Genomic DNA, 17,708 nt, shown 5'->3' on the forward strand with positions numbered 1-17,708 from the left:
CTCGTTACTCTACCTCCTGCTCCAGCTGAGGCTCGGTGGCGTTGGTGGCTCTGTACAGCATCATATATCCCGTCGCTCCCTCCGCTGCCCCCCATCTCACCCTCATGGTGGTCGTGGTCTCATTGTACACATTCATGTTCTTCACGGCTGACAGCGGCACTGAGGCGACAAACACAAAGTCAGAGCGGTGAAAAGCACCATGTTACAGGCAAACATTCATCTTTTTGTCTTGGTTTGATGTTTTAATAGTACAAATCCAATGCTTAGATGTATTTTTGAAGTATTAGAAAAAGATTTATTGAACCAAAAGACTGACTGAGTGGGATGGGAATGACATTCTTCCTGATATTTGATATTTGGAGGTGGTTTTGGCACAGAGAAATGGATAATGATACAAACAGGCGAGAAACATCAAGGTCATATTTTAGAAAATCCCAGGAAGTCCCAAAGAGATTATCGAGTTTAATGCTTTTTGATGTGCAGAATATCTAATATCACATTGTCCAGAAACAGCTTCTGGTTTTTGAAGGATTTTTTTTTCTGGGCTCAAAGATATTTCTGCTGGAGTAATCAGATTTTTGTGGATGTTATAACAAGGTTTGTACGGGTTTTTACATGTGAGAGAATGTCAAAAACACACAGGGAAAGCATTGCTAGAAAAAAAACTGATAACCATTGTATAAAAAAGAATATAATCCAAAAGTCTGATAAGTCTAAATAAGTTGGTAACACCATATTAGCAAGTTGTTTTAAAACCCTTTCTCAGGGTCACACAGGAAAATCTATTTCTCACTCATTTTAGAAATCAAATCTATATACTGTATATTAGTCATATAATTAAAAAGGTTCATAACATACATTTCAAGGACTCTCCAGGCCCAATTCATTTAAATGTAAGGAACCAACATTGAATGGTTTCTGACACAAACCAAGATGGGAAGATGTTGAGTTAAAAAATTGACAAAACTGTGGGAAACAGACATCTAAACTTAGCCTATTAAGTACAAATCGGACTTCAGTTTACCTTTAATGCAGACAAACTATTTATGTCTATTATGATATATTTTTTTTTTTTATTGACCAACCTTCAAGGACCCAGAGGAACCATTGAAAGGCAGCCTTGGTTAAAAAAGCTGTTTGAAATTCGAAGAACATTCGGATTTCTTCCAAATAACCCTGTCGTTTGTTTGCATGAGAATGAGTTGAAGTAAAAAATGTAATGGAATAAATAGTGTGAGAAATATCTTTAAAACTGGATGTACGGGCATGATTAGACTCTCTTAGCACTAATAGAAAAATGTTTTTAAAGCAAAATGTGTGAATATCTTTTTGGGCTTTTGAGGAGTGCAAACGTCTGACAGGCTTCACACACTGCAGGCAGGACATGATGACCTAACTGAGTGTTGTTTTAAATAATGACACTAAATAAAGCCCGGCTGCTGGTGCCACCTCACAATCACTTTCAGTTGTATGACAGTGGGAAAAGGCTCGTTGTTAAAATCAGCTGCACAAATAAAGCAAACATTAAAGGACAAATGGGCAAATAAAAGCTCTTATATCCGTGCACTTAACACGTTGTTAAAACATATCAGTTTATTTAAGATATACGCGCTAACCACAGCGCTGATAAATACTTTTGAACTGTTTGTCTGATTCCCATTCAGCCCACCACAGCTTAATGGGTCGTGGTGTAAGTGTTAACTAGCTCCCCGCCTTAGATCAGATGCTAAATATATTTCTTTGTGTAAACGGTGATTTGCAGGAGGGAAATAAGAGAGTAAACACGTTAGATGGACGTGTGTGAAACAGGATAATGATACAGAGAAATCTAGTTGTTTATCGCACAAATTATACAGTGGAGGAAAGAAAAACGCTTTCCCACAACAGAGCGATGACGCAATCCGCCTTTAAGGCTCAATGTTAGTCATGTCTGTCGCTCCAAAGGGAAAAAGGACGTCCAGAATGGGACATACAAGGAAGTGGCTCTTCACGTCCACCGCTAAGTTAAAGGTGGCTAATGTTGGGCGTGATGACGTTTAGTCGTCTCACACACTACTGTTATGGAAAGTTACATCACTTCCTGTTTCTGCCGAAGACAAGGAAAGTATTCCTACAGCTTGCTTGCTTACACACATTAGGAGTATTCACATTTTTTGTAGAGTTTGTTGTCAAATTATCATATCATCATTTAAAATACAATACTCTGATTGCCTTTTACTCTGTTAAATTGTATTTTTCGTCTAGTATGTGTGTACAGAGACATGTTAAGGATTACAGGAGGGAAAAGGAAGTACAAGGTGGATTAAATGGTAAAGAACTGGGTGGTGTTCTGGTTTAATGATGGGATGGAGGACCAGTTCCTCTCATGAATATATACTGGAACTGTAAGAAGAACTTCCTTCTCCTCTGAGGGTGAAGCTGCTCTCTTCCTGCATGTCAGATCCATTTCACTTTGTGTTGACTGTCTTTATTACTTTATTAGATATAACAAAAGACAAACGTTGTCCTTGAATCATTTATCAGTTTCTCTTAAGACTTTCCTCCAAAGAGTTGAGGTAAAAAAGAGGAAACACTTACAGGTGGTCTCGGTGCCCTTCAGAGGCTCGCTGCTCACTTCGTCCAATATGGAGTGGACGTTAACGAGGTATTCGGTCAGAGAACTGAGACCCGTCAGCACCACGGAGTTCACCGTCCCGTCCACCAGCAGCTGAAATTAAAAATATATCTGTTATTAAACAGTGGAGGGTAATTTCCCATAATTTGTTGTCTTTATTTATTAAAATAATTTCCCAATTTGGGATTAATAAACTATATCTATATATCTATCTATTGGCATGTGAAGAATATCGCTTTTATTTAACTATTGTATGGTTATTTCATGTGTGATGTTCAGGTGTATATCAGTGTGTGGTGTCTCTACTTTAAAGAGTCCTCTCCTGTTGATTTTCAGGTGTGTAGTGTCTCTACTTTAAAGAGTCCTCTCCTGCTGATGTTCAGGGGTATATCAGTATGTAGTGTCTCTACTTTAAATAGTCCTCTCCTGCTGATGTTCAGGTGTATATCAGTATGTAGTGTCTCTACTTTAAAGAGTCCTCTCCTGCTGATGTTCAGGTGTATATCAGTGTGTGGTGTCTCTACTTTAAAGAGTCCTCTCCTGTTGATTTTCAGGTGTGTAGTGTCTCTACTTTAAAGAGTCCTCTCCTGCTGATGTTCAGGGGTATATCAGTATGTAGTGTCTCTACTTTAAATAGTCCTCTCCTGCTGATGTTCAGGTGTATATCAGTATGTAGTGTCTCTACTTTAAAGAGTCCTCTCCTGCTGATGTTCAGGTGTATATCAGTGTGTGGTGTCTCTACTTTAAAGAGTCCTCTCCTGTTGATTTTCAGGTGTGTAGTGTCTCTACTTTAAAGAGTCCTCTCCTGCTGATGTTCAGGTGTATATCAGTATGTAGTGTCTCTACTTTAAAGAGTCCTCTCCTGCTGATGTCCAGGTGTATATCAGTATGTAGTGTCTCTACTTTAAAGAGTCCTCTCCTGCTGATGTTCAGGGGTATATCAGTATGTAGTGTCTCTACTTTAAAGAGTCCTCTCCTGCTGATGTTCAGGTGTATATCAGTATGTCGTGTCTCTACTTTAAAGAGTCCTCTCCTGCTGATGTTCAGGTGTACATCAGTACTTAGTGTCTCTACTTTAAAGAGTCCTCTCCTGCTGATGTTCAGGGGTATATCAGTATGTAGTGTCTCTACTTTAAAGAGTCCTCTCCTGCTGATGTTCAGGTGTATATCAGTATGTAGTGTCTCTACTTTAAAGAGTCCTCTCCTGCTGATGTCCAGGTGTATATCAGTATGTAGTGTCTCTACTTTAAAGAGTCCTCTCCTGCTGATGTTCAGGTGTATATCAGTATGTTGTGTCTCTACTTTAAAGAGTCCTCTCCTGCTGATGTTCAGGTGTATATCAGTATGTCGTGTCTCTACTTTAAAGAGTCCTCTCCTGCTGATGTTCAGGTGTATATCAGTATGTCGTGTCTCTACTTTAAAGAGTCCTCTCCTGCTGATGTTCAGGTGTACATCAGTACTTAGTGTCTCTACTTTAAAGAGTCCTCTCCTGCTGATGTTCAGGTGTACATCAGTACTTAGTGTCTCTACTTTAAAGAGTCCTCTCCTGCTGATGTTCAGGTGTACATCAGTACTTATGTCTCTACACAATACAGGAAAGTGAAAACCCTAAGAAGCAGAATATGAATACCATTATTAAGTGTGCAGGCTGGAAAGTTCCTGCATCTCCCATTATTACACACGTGGATATGTATATTGTTCTTCTATGGATACTCCTGCTGCACGGTAATATGTGTTGACTCTTCTGGCAGCGAGCCCTGAACTCCACCCTGACCCTCCTTTTTGTAATAAAAATTCCTTCTCTTGTTGCACCGGCTGTAAATCACTTTCTATAGGACCTGCACTAAATACCCAGCATGCAAGTATATCATAAGCCTCGTGTTGCTTCTCACTGCAGCCCAGGATACGCACATGAGAGCAGAGAGCAGTGTGAGGTCCTTAAGCTAAAGTGGATCCAGTGGAAAACTCCTGGATTTCAGACGAGCCGAACGGATCCATCGGACACGAGCCAATAAAAGCTCAAAGCATGGAAAAGACCCAGTCGACTGACGGGGGGTTAAGTGTAAACTAAATGCAGGTTCAAAGAAAGCAAGAGGGTTCAATCCCTACGGGGTTTTGGATAAAAGCCAGACCTGGGTGTTGGGAAACACTTTGTGAGGTTTGCCACTTAGGAGAGAATATTAAACAACAGGTGGGGAGGGGACACACGTCTATTAATCTGCGTTGGTGTGACTGACAACCTGACATTATCTATTCTAAATCAACAGGAAGTGATAGATCTCACCTGAAGGGGACGAGAGTTATCTGTTAGGGTGTAAGGATTAACGGGAGCCACGGGGAGTTATTCATCAGGCACACAAGATGCTTAGTTGATCAACAACAACATATGGTGGACGTAACGTGTCTGAACATTCCTCTGATGCACTTCTATGAGACAGTGAGGTTTTGTAACATTTATCTCAGATGATAGGTCCAGATCCAGACGTTAAACTCTGAGCCCTTTAACCCCATCTAACTATTTCAATGTTCTTCAATATTGACTATAAGGTTTATTTATCTTTATTGCACTTTGTGCTCTTGTATGAAAGGTGATATCAATAGTTTATTAATCAGAATAAGTATCACTTTATCCCAGTATTTGTACCAGTTGCTCCATTTTGGAATAAATACAATCAAATAAAAATATATGGTACTACAATTTTTAAAACAAAAGATATGTATGTAATATGCTCGAAATACAGTTAGAAACCGTACGCGGTACACACGTTTAACAGAAGAAATTCAAGTAAATATCATATTATTTATTATTAAATGTGAAGGGTGAACTGATTACATTTTAATTTAACTTCTTATGTTTATTTATGCTTTTCTGTTTTTCTTCTTATTGCACATGTTGTGTATAGAGATAGGATAGATGTATTCTATTTTTATTTAAATTGTATTCTAAAATTCAGCAATTGTCAGAAAACCTTATTTTTATTAAAGTATAGAATAAAGTACTCTGATTCATGACAGCAGCACTAGAGACAGGTGGAGGATGTTCCTCTCACCTCCAGCATCTCCTCTCCGGACACCTTCCTGTACGCGATCCGGTACAGTTCTACTATCTATGTGTAATCTTTTCAGCAGCATTCGATGTTCCTCTCACCTCCAGCATCTCCTCTCCGGCCACCTTCCTGTAGGTGACTCTGTACATGTCCACTGGTCCGTCGGGGGCCGTCCAGGTGGCCCTGAAGGAGCTGAAGGTCACCTCAGAGGTCAGCAGGTTGCTGGGCGCTGCCAGTTCTCCTCCTGAAGAGAAACGAATACGATCCAGTTCTCTGCTTTAAAAAATGTATTTCTCTACGACTGAGCTGTACATTTTCTTGCACTATTTACAGGTTTTAAGGCCTTTAATGTCATGTGTACATAGCTACACGTTAGTTATCATAATGAACATCTGAGGTCACAGGCTCCTCAATAAAACAGATAAATAAAATAGAATATAATAGAAATAGTGCAGAATAGTCTCGATACAAGTAATTGGAATATTGATATATATGCAAACAGGTGAATGGTATGGATGTTCTTCCAAAAGTTCAGGTGTCAAAATGAACGTAAATATTATATTATGTATTATTAAGTGCGAATGGATTCCATTTTAATGTATTTTTCTCCGACTGAGCAGTACATCTTCTTGCACTATTTCACACTATTTTATTTGTATTTACTTGCACTATTTTATCTGTTATATTTGTTCTATGTCCTATATTCATGTTGCTCGGTTGGACGAGCCTGGGACTTCAGATGTCCATTGACATATCTAATGACAATAAAGCCTTGAATCTTGAAAAATCACTTTAGTATTCCCTCCTAGTTTCCATAACAAGATTGAAGAATAGAGAAAGGGTCATCTGTCTTCTTTGTTTTGGGGATGTAATCATCTGTTTCTATTTATTAAAAGTACATTTGATTTACTGAAACACTTTTTCGACATTTCGTTTTTTTCACTTTTTTCACCTTTTTTCTGTTTATTGTGGAAAAAAAGTGTCGATTTTTAAAACTTTTTTCTACTGTCGATTTTTCACTTTTTCAATATGAGTTCTTCTTCTCAAATGGTCATCAGTGCCACCATCTGCGCCGGGTAAAAGCAGATGTGATTTACCGAAGTATTATCATGTCTTTACTCTAAAGGACTAAAGGAACATGTCGTCCTTCATAAGCAGATAAACGCTCACGCCCTCGAGCATCTGCAAAACGAAATGAAAGCCATACTAAACATTTCCTAAATGTATGGTTGTCAGAGTTAAGTGCTTTGGCTTTTTTTAAAGTCCGGAAAAGTATAATTTTCTTAAAAGCCGACAACGTTTCCACCTGACTTCCAACACAGGTGATGACTGGAGGTGTACATCTGACTCAGCGCTGTTTAAAGGAATGGTATGCTCATGACACTCATTTTTTAAAAATTATCATCCGATAAAACAGACCAGTCTCTGCCAGTCTCTCTTTTTTTTTTTTTAATCCGATGACATTATCAGTGATTTTAAACAGATTATATACCGAAATAACATCAACACTGTGGGCGCCGCCATTTCCCGGACGTGACGTAATCCATGCGTTTGGTTTTCGAAGACACGTTGATCTCCATGTTATTTACTGTAGTTTCTCTATTCAAATATGCCTCACTGTATCGCGAAATATTGCCATAATTCGGATAGGAACAATCCCCGGAATGCTCGGTTCCATCTGTTGCCAAAAGGTAAGCGTAAGAAGTACATTCGGAGGCAGTGGCTAGCGAAATGTGGCCGGCCCGAACCGAGAGATTTACAGGCTCATGTATGCAGCGAACATTTCACATTTCCGGACGACTACTCTGAGAGTATGATCAAACATAACATGGGATTTAAAGAACAACCATTACTCAATGGAGATGCAGTACCATCGGTCTTTCTGGTGTCATCACCGACCAGGACACCAGTTCGGCCAGTAGAGAAATCGCCCTCTGCAAGTGTGAAGCGACGGAGGAGCAGAAGTAGTGCTCGGAGTAAGAATAAGGTATGTTATAGCGCATTTCCATTGCAGCGGCTAGCCCCGTTTTAACGTCCTTTAGCGTCCAGGCCAGGACAGTTTTTGGTGGCCTTTCCATATAGCGTAGTACCGGCTAGTGTGTATTTCCCCCCAGTTTTTCCGGCCCCATAAAATCGTGATTCTATGGCCAGGGACAACGAAGCTGAGTATGCTAAACTAGAGAGGGAATCGCTAGCAAGGGTGGTACTACATGCATACATATAGTATCTTATATCATCTTCCCATTATACACACATGCATTTCCAAACATTTGGACTACCTATGTTGCAAATGTATTATCTTTTCAATTTACACACGGCATCTATTGCACGTCTGTCCGTCCTGGGAGAGGGATCCCTCCTCTGTTGCTCTCCCTGAGGTTTCTCCCATGTTCCCTTTAAACTGTGGGTTTTCTTCAGAAGTGTTTCCTTGTACGATGTGAGGGTCTTAGTACAGAGGGTGTCGTATTGTCATACTGATATGTATGGCTGAATTCCCCCATCCAATCTCTTCACATTGGTCAAAACTTGTTCCTCTGCTGACGAGTCCGAACTGAAATACTCCACCATGTTTCCGTGTGTTGACAAAGTGAACGCATGGATGACGTCACGACCATCACGGGACTACTGAAAATGGCAAACATGGCGGCGGCCAGACGGAATATACAGGTCTTGATAAAAAAGAGCTATAAAATCATTATTTACCGGGGAATATCGCTGATTTCTTCAGGGTATGGTTTAAACATAACGTTTCACTAAATACTGAAGTTTTGATTAATTATCTAATGAGTGGACCATTCCTTTAAAGAAGAAACTGGAATTAAAGCCCAACGCGACGGCAGCTCCGGCTTCATTTAAAGTGGACCTATAATGCCGTATTGGAAACATATATTGAAGCTCCATACCTATACGAAACATGTCTGTGAATTTTTTTTTTTTAAATCCCAAACAGATCACCCGTTGCAGCCGTGCCTCATACTGCTCATAGCCCTGTTAGAGAAACGCGGATCTTGGGTCCTTAGCTTTTAAAAAAAAAAGAGGAGGCGGAGCTAATGCCTGATCAGAATTCTACCGGAGATAAAGTACAATTCTGCTGTGATAAAACGCCATCCTGTTCTAAACCACATCAAGGATTATTTCTGAAACAGTAGGAGCTCAAATGCTTTTTCTCTTGCCGGTTTATCACAAGGTGAGTTCTTTTTTTATTTCCTGCTTTTTAAAACACATGTGCTCTCCAGCACAGGTTAGCTCTGAGTGTTAGCGAGGCTTGCTAATGTAAACAAAGACGAGATTACGTCCAAAACACGTCCGGCATTGTTTCTGATAGCGACTTTCTGTGGGTCCGCCGCCGATTTGACGTCATATCGGCATTACATTTGTATCCGCTCGTTGTTCCCCCGTTTTTCAAAGATGTGTTTACGGAGGAAAAGACAACGGGTTTTAATTTCCTGACGCTGTGTGAGTTCCCCGACGCACCGGGGACACATTTTGATGTATTTAAGACATCACAAAGTGCATTTTGCATGATAGGTCCCCTTTAAATAATGTAGTCTATAGAGATGTCTTCAAAATTCTAAAGAGAGTAGATTTTTCATGTATTAAAAGGCAAAATTCTGCATTTATTTAATGTATGGTGTGCCTCCTGGTGAAAGGAAACATGTTGACATATATTAAAATATAATCCAAATCTACAGACATTTTTTATATGTTCTAAGATTTTAAAGTTATCCAAAAATATCTGGATTAAATTCACAGATTTAGAATGAAAAAATGTGGAAAGTACACATTATACAGATGTTAATTTGTTCCAAATGTTCTTGGTGTGGATATAACGGTATCGCTCTTACTCATATCCATTAACCCCCGTTTAAGAAATCGCTAAAATATTTTTGAAAAACTTGCAATAATCGCACTTTTCAAGCAGAATTGCACATCAAAGTCAAAGGTAACACAAATATTTAGGTTTAATCGATAAATAAAAGTGTGTTTTTGTAATGTGATGTGTACTTCTTGAGTAAAGGATGTGTACTTCTACTTGAGTAAAGGATGTGTACTTCTACTTGAGTAAAGGATTTGTACTTCTACTTGAGTAAAGGTTGTGTACTTCTACTTGAGTAAAGGATTTGCACTTCTACTTGAGTAAAGGATGTGTACTTCTACTTGAGTAAAGGTTGTGTACTTCTACTTGAGTAAAGGATTTGTACTTCTACTTGAGTAAAGGATGTGTGTACTTATACTTGAGTAAAGGATGTGTGTACTTCTACTTGAGTAAAGGATGTGTACTTCTACTTAAGTAAAGGATGTGTACTTCTACTTGAGTAAAGGATGTGTACTTCTACTTGAGTAAAATATGTGTACTTCTACTTGAGTAAAGGATGTGTGTACTTATACTTGAGTAAAGGATGTGTGTACTTCTACTTGAGTAAAGGATGTGTACTTCTACTTAAGTAAAGGATGTGTACTTTTACTTGAGTAAAGGATGTGTACTTCTACTTGAGTAAAATATGTGTACTTCTACTTGAGTAAAGGATGTGTGTACTTATACTTGAGTAAAGGATGTGTACTTCTACTTAAGTAAAGGATGTGTACTTCTACTTGAGTAAAGGATGTGTACTTCTACTTGAGTAAAGAATGTGTACTTCTACTTGAGTAAAGTATGTGGGTAGTTATACTTGAGTAAAGGATGTGTACTTCCACTTGAGTAAAGGTTGTGTACTTCTACTTGAGTAAAGGATTTGTACTTCTACTTGAGTAAAGGATGTGTGTACTTATACTTGAGTAAAGGATGTGTGTACTTCTACTTGAGTAAAGGATGTGTACTTCTACTAGAGTAAAGGATGTGTACTTCTACTTGAGTAAAGGATGTGTGTACTTCTACTTGAGTAAAGGATGTGTACTTCTACTTAAGTACAGGATGTGTACTTCTACTAGAGTAAAGGATGTGTACTTCTACTTGAGTAAAGGATGTGTACTTCTTCTTGAGTAAAGGATGTGTACTTCTTCTTGAGTAAAGGATGTGTGTACTCCTGCCTCTCTGCTCTCTTCCTACCTGGACCCTTGACGCTGTTACACAGGTTGACGGTGAGCTCGTCCACGATGTCCACCAGGAACTTGAAGTCGTTCACGTTGTACATGTGGATGTCGTCGGGGTCCGAGGCGATCGACCTCAACTCGCCCTCATCGGCGTTCTTCACACCTGAGACGGAGAAAGGTAAAGGAGTCAAAACTGTGCCGGGAAATTAGAGCCTAAAATCAAGAAGAACATGAAATGAAGGACTTGTGACATTTACATTATTTGATATGACCTTATTTACTAACAGCTTCTTCTCGTTGCATTTTACAACTGTGATATGTCCATAAATTCTTGTTAGTTGCGTGTCTTTTAATAAATACCACCGTACCGACTGCGTACAGCTCGATGCCGTTGTCTCTCAGGCTCTGCGAGGTGAACACGATTTCATCCTGAGACTTTCCGTCAGTGATCAGGATGCCAATCTTTCGGGCGTTTTCGCGCATCCCCGCGCTGGTTTTGAAGTTATTCTGCAGGATGAAGTTTAGCGCCATCCCTGTGTGAAATAAAAATAAAGAGTTTAACAACCTCCAAACTTCAATCTATCTCTCTATCCATCTATCCATCTATCTATCTATCTATCTATCTCTCTATCTATCTTTCTAAATAAAATCAGCTTTTTGAGTACATCTTATCTTATCTTAATTTAATCAGAGCAACAATATTTGTACATGTTCAAGTACAACACATCTAACTAGTAATGTAGACTGCAAAAAAGTTCCCATACATTTTTGGGGTAAAACTCATATTTCTCTCACATAAAATCAACTTTTTGAGGGATGAAAGCATCAGTTCTCTTCAGCTAATAAGTAAATTCCGTAGGATTGGGCCAGATTGGGGCCTCGATCTGTTGCTAAACGTACCTGTCATGGTGTTTCCTCCTTTGTACGGCAGTTTAGCGATGGCCTCCAGCAGCGAGGCCTTGGTGCTATGAGCGTTCAGGTTCCACTCAGTTTTTGGGTCTCCACTGTACTGAGCCAGAGCTGAAGCAGGAACAAAACACCAAGGACACAACAAACTGTCTTTAGAATGAACTTATTTACAGGTTTTCAAATAAAAAAACTGCAGCATTTAGACTTCTCGTCTGGAGGTTCAATGGATTTCTGAATGTGATTTTGGTTGTTAGCCTGAAATAAGGATTCTACGACATAAATACGTCAGTAAATACCCCACTGGTGAATTTAAAAACTGCGGTTGCTAACAAGTGTCTAAATGAGACGACTAAACGTCATCATGCCCAATATTAGCCTCCTTTAGCTTAGCGGTGGTGACGTGAAGTCATGTGACCGTGCTGTATTTCCTTTATAGGCCAGCATTAGCCTCCTTTAGCTTAGCGGTGTTGACGTGAAGTCATGTGACCGTGCTGTAGTTCATTTTATAGCCCAACATTAGCCTCCTTTAGCTTAGCGGTGGTGACGTGAAGTCATGTGACCGTGCTATAGTTCCTTTATAGCCCAACATTAGCCTCCATTAGCTTAGCGGTGGTTACGTGAAGTCATGTGACCGTGCTGTAGTTCCTTTATAGCCCAACATTAGCCACCTTTAGCTTAGCGGTGGTGACGTGAAGTCATGTGACCGTGCTGTAGTTCCTTTATAGCCCAACATTAGCTTTTAACTTAAGAAACGTCAATCAAGTGGTGTTAATATGTGGAGATAATCCTGCTGAACTAAACATGTAAGTATCATAAATTTTGTTTTGTATTTTCTACAATAATCCAAAATCACATGGAGAAAAGCCATTGAACCAGGGAGATGCTGCCTTCAGGATCCACTCAGAAATATGACATCTCAGCACCACTTTATCGTGGAAATATTACCGATCTGGACTCTGTCAGGGCTGATGTTGAACACGCTGACCATGCGAGCGATGAAGCTTCTGATGGTTTTGAAGTTGATGCGCCCGATGCTCCAGGAGCCGTCGACCAGAAGCACAAGATCTGCTTGTGCTGTGCTTTTACACTTAGTGTCTGCAGAGAAACAGTGAGGAAGAGGGGGGAGGATAAGAAAGAGACACCTGGTACAACAAAGACAACCACCATGAGTTTTATATGAGGAGTTAGAGACAGATGTATGTGGGGAAAGTGAGAGGAAAATAGCATCACAAGTTGAAGATGTTTGCACCACAGACACAAATCACAATCATGGTACAACAGCTGGTATGTTTTGATGAAGTGCTTGCTGTCCTCTTCAAGCACAGCAAGATTATTTCAATTTTTTTACATCCAGCGGCGAAAATCTGCACACTTTTCTTCTTCGTGATATACGACGTTCTCCTGCACATTCCTGCTCCAGGCACCTGAAAAATGTCCGCTTGTCCTTTCTTTTCTTTTTGTCAGTGACACGCCCAGCTCTTAAAAAGCCAGACCCCTGTCGGTGCAATTGAAAACAGGTTAGGAGATCATCGATTTGACATTTTCTTTCCAGCAGCAGACCGCAGAAACAGATGCTAAAAAGGAACTCTGTTTGAGTTGTACCGACTGTCGGTAAACAAAACACTCATGCGTCCCTACGACATGTGCTGCAGACCAGTGTCTCCAGTTCATATCCAGTTCAGTGGGACAGTGGGAGTATAAATCAGCTGCAGAAAACCTGACTGGTTGTTTTTGTGCTGAAGCCGGAGACTACAAAGTCAGAAAGACTGATGTGTTTACTGACAGAGGAGGAGAGTCTCTTAAAGGGAAATGGTATGAAAGAGTTCTCCATAGTGACTGTTTTAGCTTGAGTACATGCAGTATTGCGTACCAACCAGAAGCTAAGCGACGCACAGCTGTGGACGTATTTAAGACACCTAAATCACTCAATATATTAAGTATCTCTACTTTAAAGAGTCCTCTCCTGCTGATGTTCAGGTGTATATCAGTATGTAGTGTCTCTACTTTAAAGAGTCCTCTCCTGCTGATGTTCAGGTGTATATCAGTATGTAGTGTCTCTACTTTAAAGAGTCCTCTCCTGCTGATGTTCAGGTGTATATCAGTATGTAGTGTCTCTACTTTAAAGAGTCCTCTCCTGCTGATGTTCAGGTGTATATCAGTATGTAGTGTCTCTACTTTAAAGAGTCCTCTCCTGCTGATGTTCAGGTGTATATCAGTATGTAGTGTCTCTACTTTAAAGAGTCCTCTCCTGCTGATGTTCAGGTGTATATCAGTATGTAGTGTCTCTACTTTAAATAGTCCTCTCCTGCTGATGTTCAGGTGTATATCAGTATGTAGTGTCTCTACTTTAAAGAGTCCTCTCCTGCTGATGTCCAGGTGTATATCAGTATGTAATGTCTCTACTTTAAAGAGTCTTCTAATGCTGATGTTCAGGTTCATATCAGTGTGTAGTGTCTCTACTTTAAAGAGTCCTCTCCTGCTGATGTTCAGGTGTATATCAGTATGTAGTGTCTCTACTTTAAAGAGTCCTCTCCTGCTGATGTTCAGGTGTATATCAGTATGTAGTGTCTCTACTTTAAAGAGTCCTCTCCTGCTGATGTTCAGGTGTATATCAGTATGTAGTGTCTCTACTTTAAAGAGTCCTCTCCTGCTGATGTTCAGGTGTATATCAGTATGTAGTGTCTCTACTTTAAAGAGTCCTCTCCTGCTGATGTTCAGGTGTATATCAGTATGTAGTGTCTCTACTTTAAAGAGTCCTCTCCTGCTGATGTCCAGGTGCATATCAGTATGTAGTGTCTCTACTTTAAAGAGTCCTCTCCTGCTGATGTTCAGGTGTATATCAGTGTGTAGTGTCTCTACTTTAAAGAGTCCTCTCCTGCTGATGTGCAGGTGTATATCAGTATGTAATGTCTCTACTTTAAAGAGTCCTCTAATGCTGATGTTCAGGTTCATATCAGTATGTAGTGTATCTACTTTAAAGAGTCCTCTCCTGCTGATGTTCAGGTGTATATCAGTGTGTAGTGTCTCTACTTTAAAGAGTCCTCTCCTGCTGATGTTCAGGTGTGTATCAGTATGTAGTGTCTCTACTTTAAAGAGTCCTCTCCTGCTGATGTTCAGGTGTATATCAGTATGTAGTGTCTCTATGTATGGCCATGTGTTTGCCTTTATAAAAACGTGTCTGATGTATTTCTAACAGAATAGCTGGTAAATATTTTAAATGTTTGCTATATTTTGAATATTTTCACAAGGCTTTCTGACGTTGAACTGAAGCCGTTATCTACGTTCCTTCAAAGCCTGGTAGGTAATGGCGTCAGATCCACTTTCAAAACGGGCCATCTGACAGCGAGGTAAAGCCGTGGAAATATTTTTAAATCCACGTTTCCTTAAAGCCAACAGACTCCTTTGAGAAAAGGGACATTTTACCTCGCAGAACAATAGAGTCTACGGTCTAAAATAAGCTTTGATCAGAGACTCTGGTAAATCTGAACTAACCGTTTAAAGGCACACAAGCGACTCCCATTTTTAAATCACTGTTTTTGTCTTTGGAGTCTTGTGGCTTTGAAGAAACGTAGATAAAGATCTTCAGTTCTGACGGAAAACGGTAAAGCAGGGAAAATACTGTAAACTTAAACTGATATTAATGTTTCTAGGCGTCTAAAAGACGTCCACAGCAGTTCAGTGTTTAGCTTCCTGCTGGTACTCCTTTCTGTTTCTCTCAACTACCATCTACAGAAGATAAATACACAACGTGTAGAGAAGTCCTTCAGACTAGCTGCACCTTCACCGGCTTTGAGAACACTTTCATGATCAATCATTATAAAACACATCATATATATTATTCTGAAATGGACCAATCTGCACAACGAATACTTTCACTGTCTTTCACTATATTTAGATGAGAATACTTTCCTACTTTCACTTGAGGAACATTCTGAATGAGGACTTTCACTGTGACAGAGTATTCCTACACTCTGGTACTTCTACTTTTATTCAAGTACAAGACCTGAGTACTTCTACTTTTACTCAAGTACACGATCTGAGTACTTCTACTTTAACTCAAGAACAAGATCTCAGTACTTCTACTTTTACTCAAGTACAAGATCTGAGTACTTCTACTTTTACTCAAGTACAATACCTGAGTACTTCTAATTGTACTCAAGTACAAGATCTGCGTACTTCTACTTTTACTGAAGTACAAGACCTGAGTACTTCTACTTTTACTCAAGTACAATATCTGCGTACTTCTACTTTTACTGAAGTACACAATCTGAGTACTTCTACTTTTACTGAAGTACAATACCTGAGTACTTCTAATTTTACTCAAGTACAAGATCTGCGTACTTCTACTTTTACTGAAGTACAATACCTGAGTACTTCTAATTTTACTCAAGTACAAGATCTGCGTACTTCTACTTTTACTGAAGTACAAGATCTGAGTACTTCTATTTTTACTCAAGTACACGATCTGAGTACTTCTCCTTTTAATAAAAAACAAGATCTGAGTACTTATACTTGTACTACAAGCTCTGAGTACTTCTCCCACCTCTGATATTATCAGCATCATCAATTTGGTTGAATCTCAACCTTAAATGTAGGAGTTGTTGTTCCTCTTTACGATGATGTCCGTTTGACAGTGAGTACATTTAGCAGAAAGCTGTCTACGTTAGTCGACTTTACTGAAACACCTAAACACCCACTGACCATAAACAAGCTGTCCTTCAAACACCTGTCTGTGTATTCAATGTAAAACATTCTAAAGTGAAGTTAGCCATGTTGAATTTTAACATGTTGATGGTACTGATCAGAAATCTAAGAGCATGCCCTCTTTGCAGACAATCAGCATAATTAAGTTAATGACTCTGATGATGAACCCTCGTGGCCTTATCGAACATAAGGCTTCGCACACGCTACCAGTCGCAGCTGTGGAGACATTGGTATAGTTGTCTCTTTGTAGGACACTGATTTAAATTATTCTTAAACTATTAATTATTTTGATGCTGTGTATGTAATTTGTAACGTCTTTTATCTGGACCCTGAGTCTGTAATAAAGTTTTCATTCATTCATAATATTTAATAATAATAATAATGTAAGCGTCTTTGAGCATTAGGAAAAGCGCTATACAAATCCCATGTATTATTAATATTATTATAACGTCAACTAAGTCCAGGGCTTTCACACTTTGTTCAAAGCACCAGCAAAGGAACAAAGCATGACGTGTGAAAGCTAAAGTGTGTGCAGCGTGTGAAGGACCGTGCCAGAACATATGGAGCTGTCGGAGGGTCTGGATCTGAGCCTGGGAATATACTGAGAAGAACCTCGTGGAAAATGTTCCCCGGTTCTGCTCCACATTACAGAGAAACCTTTCCCAGGGTCAGCCCCTCCTCTGGGCCTCACGAGGAACATGTTCCTAACGGCATACATCCAGAATGCAGCCCTGCATCATTACATATGCACAACTGAGGGGTGAAAACTACATTTACTCAAGTGTAATGTAGTTTGAGAGTTTTGTTCTCATGCCACCTTCTACTTGTACTCCGCCATGTTTTGCATTAGTTATCCATTACTTTATATATGGAGTTTACATTGTTTAAGTACTCTACTTAAGTACATTTAAGGGTACCTCTACTTTATTTGAGTGTTATATTGTTATACCACTTTCTACTTGTACTCTACTACTACTTTACTTCATTTATCTCACAGTTGAAGTATATCATAGACTGTGTTGTATACTGTTGCAGGTTCATATTAGTATTCTGTTCCTCTACTGTGACGTTTCCATGTTGCCTTTGCAGACAATTTACATGCACACAAACGTATATAACCCTTAACAGGGAAGGGGAACCCCAACACGCAGAATATGGGCTCTTTAAGGTTTTTTTAAAAAATATGAAGAATTTAAAAATTAAAAATTAAAAGTTTGCATAAAATGTGAATTTCTCGATTTGAATATTTGTTGGCTTTCCATTTGAAATATGATTGCATTTCTCACATCTAGTGATGCAATATTTACTAGGATAGCAGTCACTAGGGACACTTTCATTCATCTGTATTGAATCTGAATGAACTTGAGTATTTCCCTGATTATACTACAGAACTTTAGAGGTAA

General features: G+C 39.4%; 1 protein-coding gene across 5 annotated transcripts in view; it reads right to left on the minus strand.

Moving 5' to 3' along the window:
• col12a1b (collagen, type XII, alpha 1b) overlaps window positions 1–17,708 on the minus strand; it is a 171,418-nt gene that overhangs the window by 105,550 nt on the left and 48,160 nt on the right. For all 5 annotated transcript variants that reach the window (XM_034078265.2, XM_071202387.1, XM_034078264.2 and 2 more), the window contains exons 18-24: window positions 12,547–12,696; window positions 11,593–11,712; window positions 11,061–11,225; window positions 10,709–10,855; window positions 5,763–5,905; window positions 2,578–2,707; window positions 14–159 (exon numbers count right to left, since the gene is read on the minus strand). In XM_034078265.2, coding sequence (XP_033934156.1) covers window positions 14–159; window positions 2,578–2,707; window positions 5,763–5,905; window positions 10,709–10,855; window positions 11,061–11,225; window positions 11,593–11,712; window positions 12,547–12,696 — 1,001 coding nt within the window. The remainder of the gene's footprint in view (window positions 1–13; window positions 160–2,577; window positions 2,708–5,762; window positions 5,906–10,708; window positions 10,856–11,060; window positions 11,226–11,592; window positions 11,713–12,546; window positions 12,697–17,708) is intronic.

This window comes from Pseudochaenichthys georgianus, unplaced genomic scaffold (assembly GCF_902827115.2).
Source record: "Pseudochaenichthys georgianus unplaced genomic scaffold, fPseGeo1.2 scaffold_404_arrow_ctg1, whole genome shotgun sequence".
NCBI lineage: Eukaryota > Metazoa > Chordata > Actinopteri > Perciformes > Channichthyidae > Pseudochaenichthys > Pseudochaenichthys georgianus.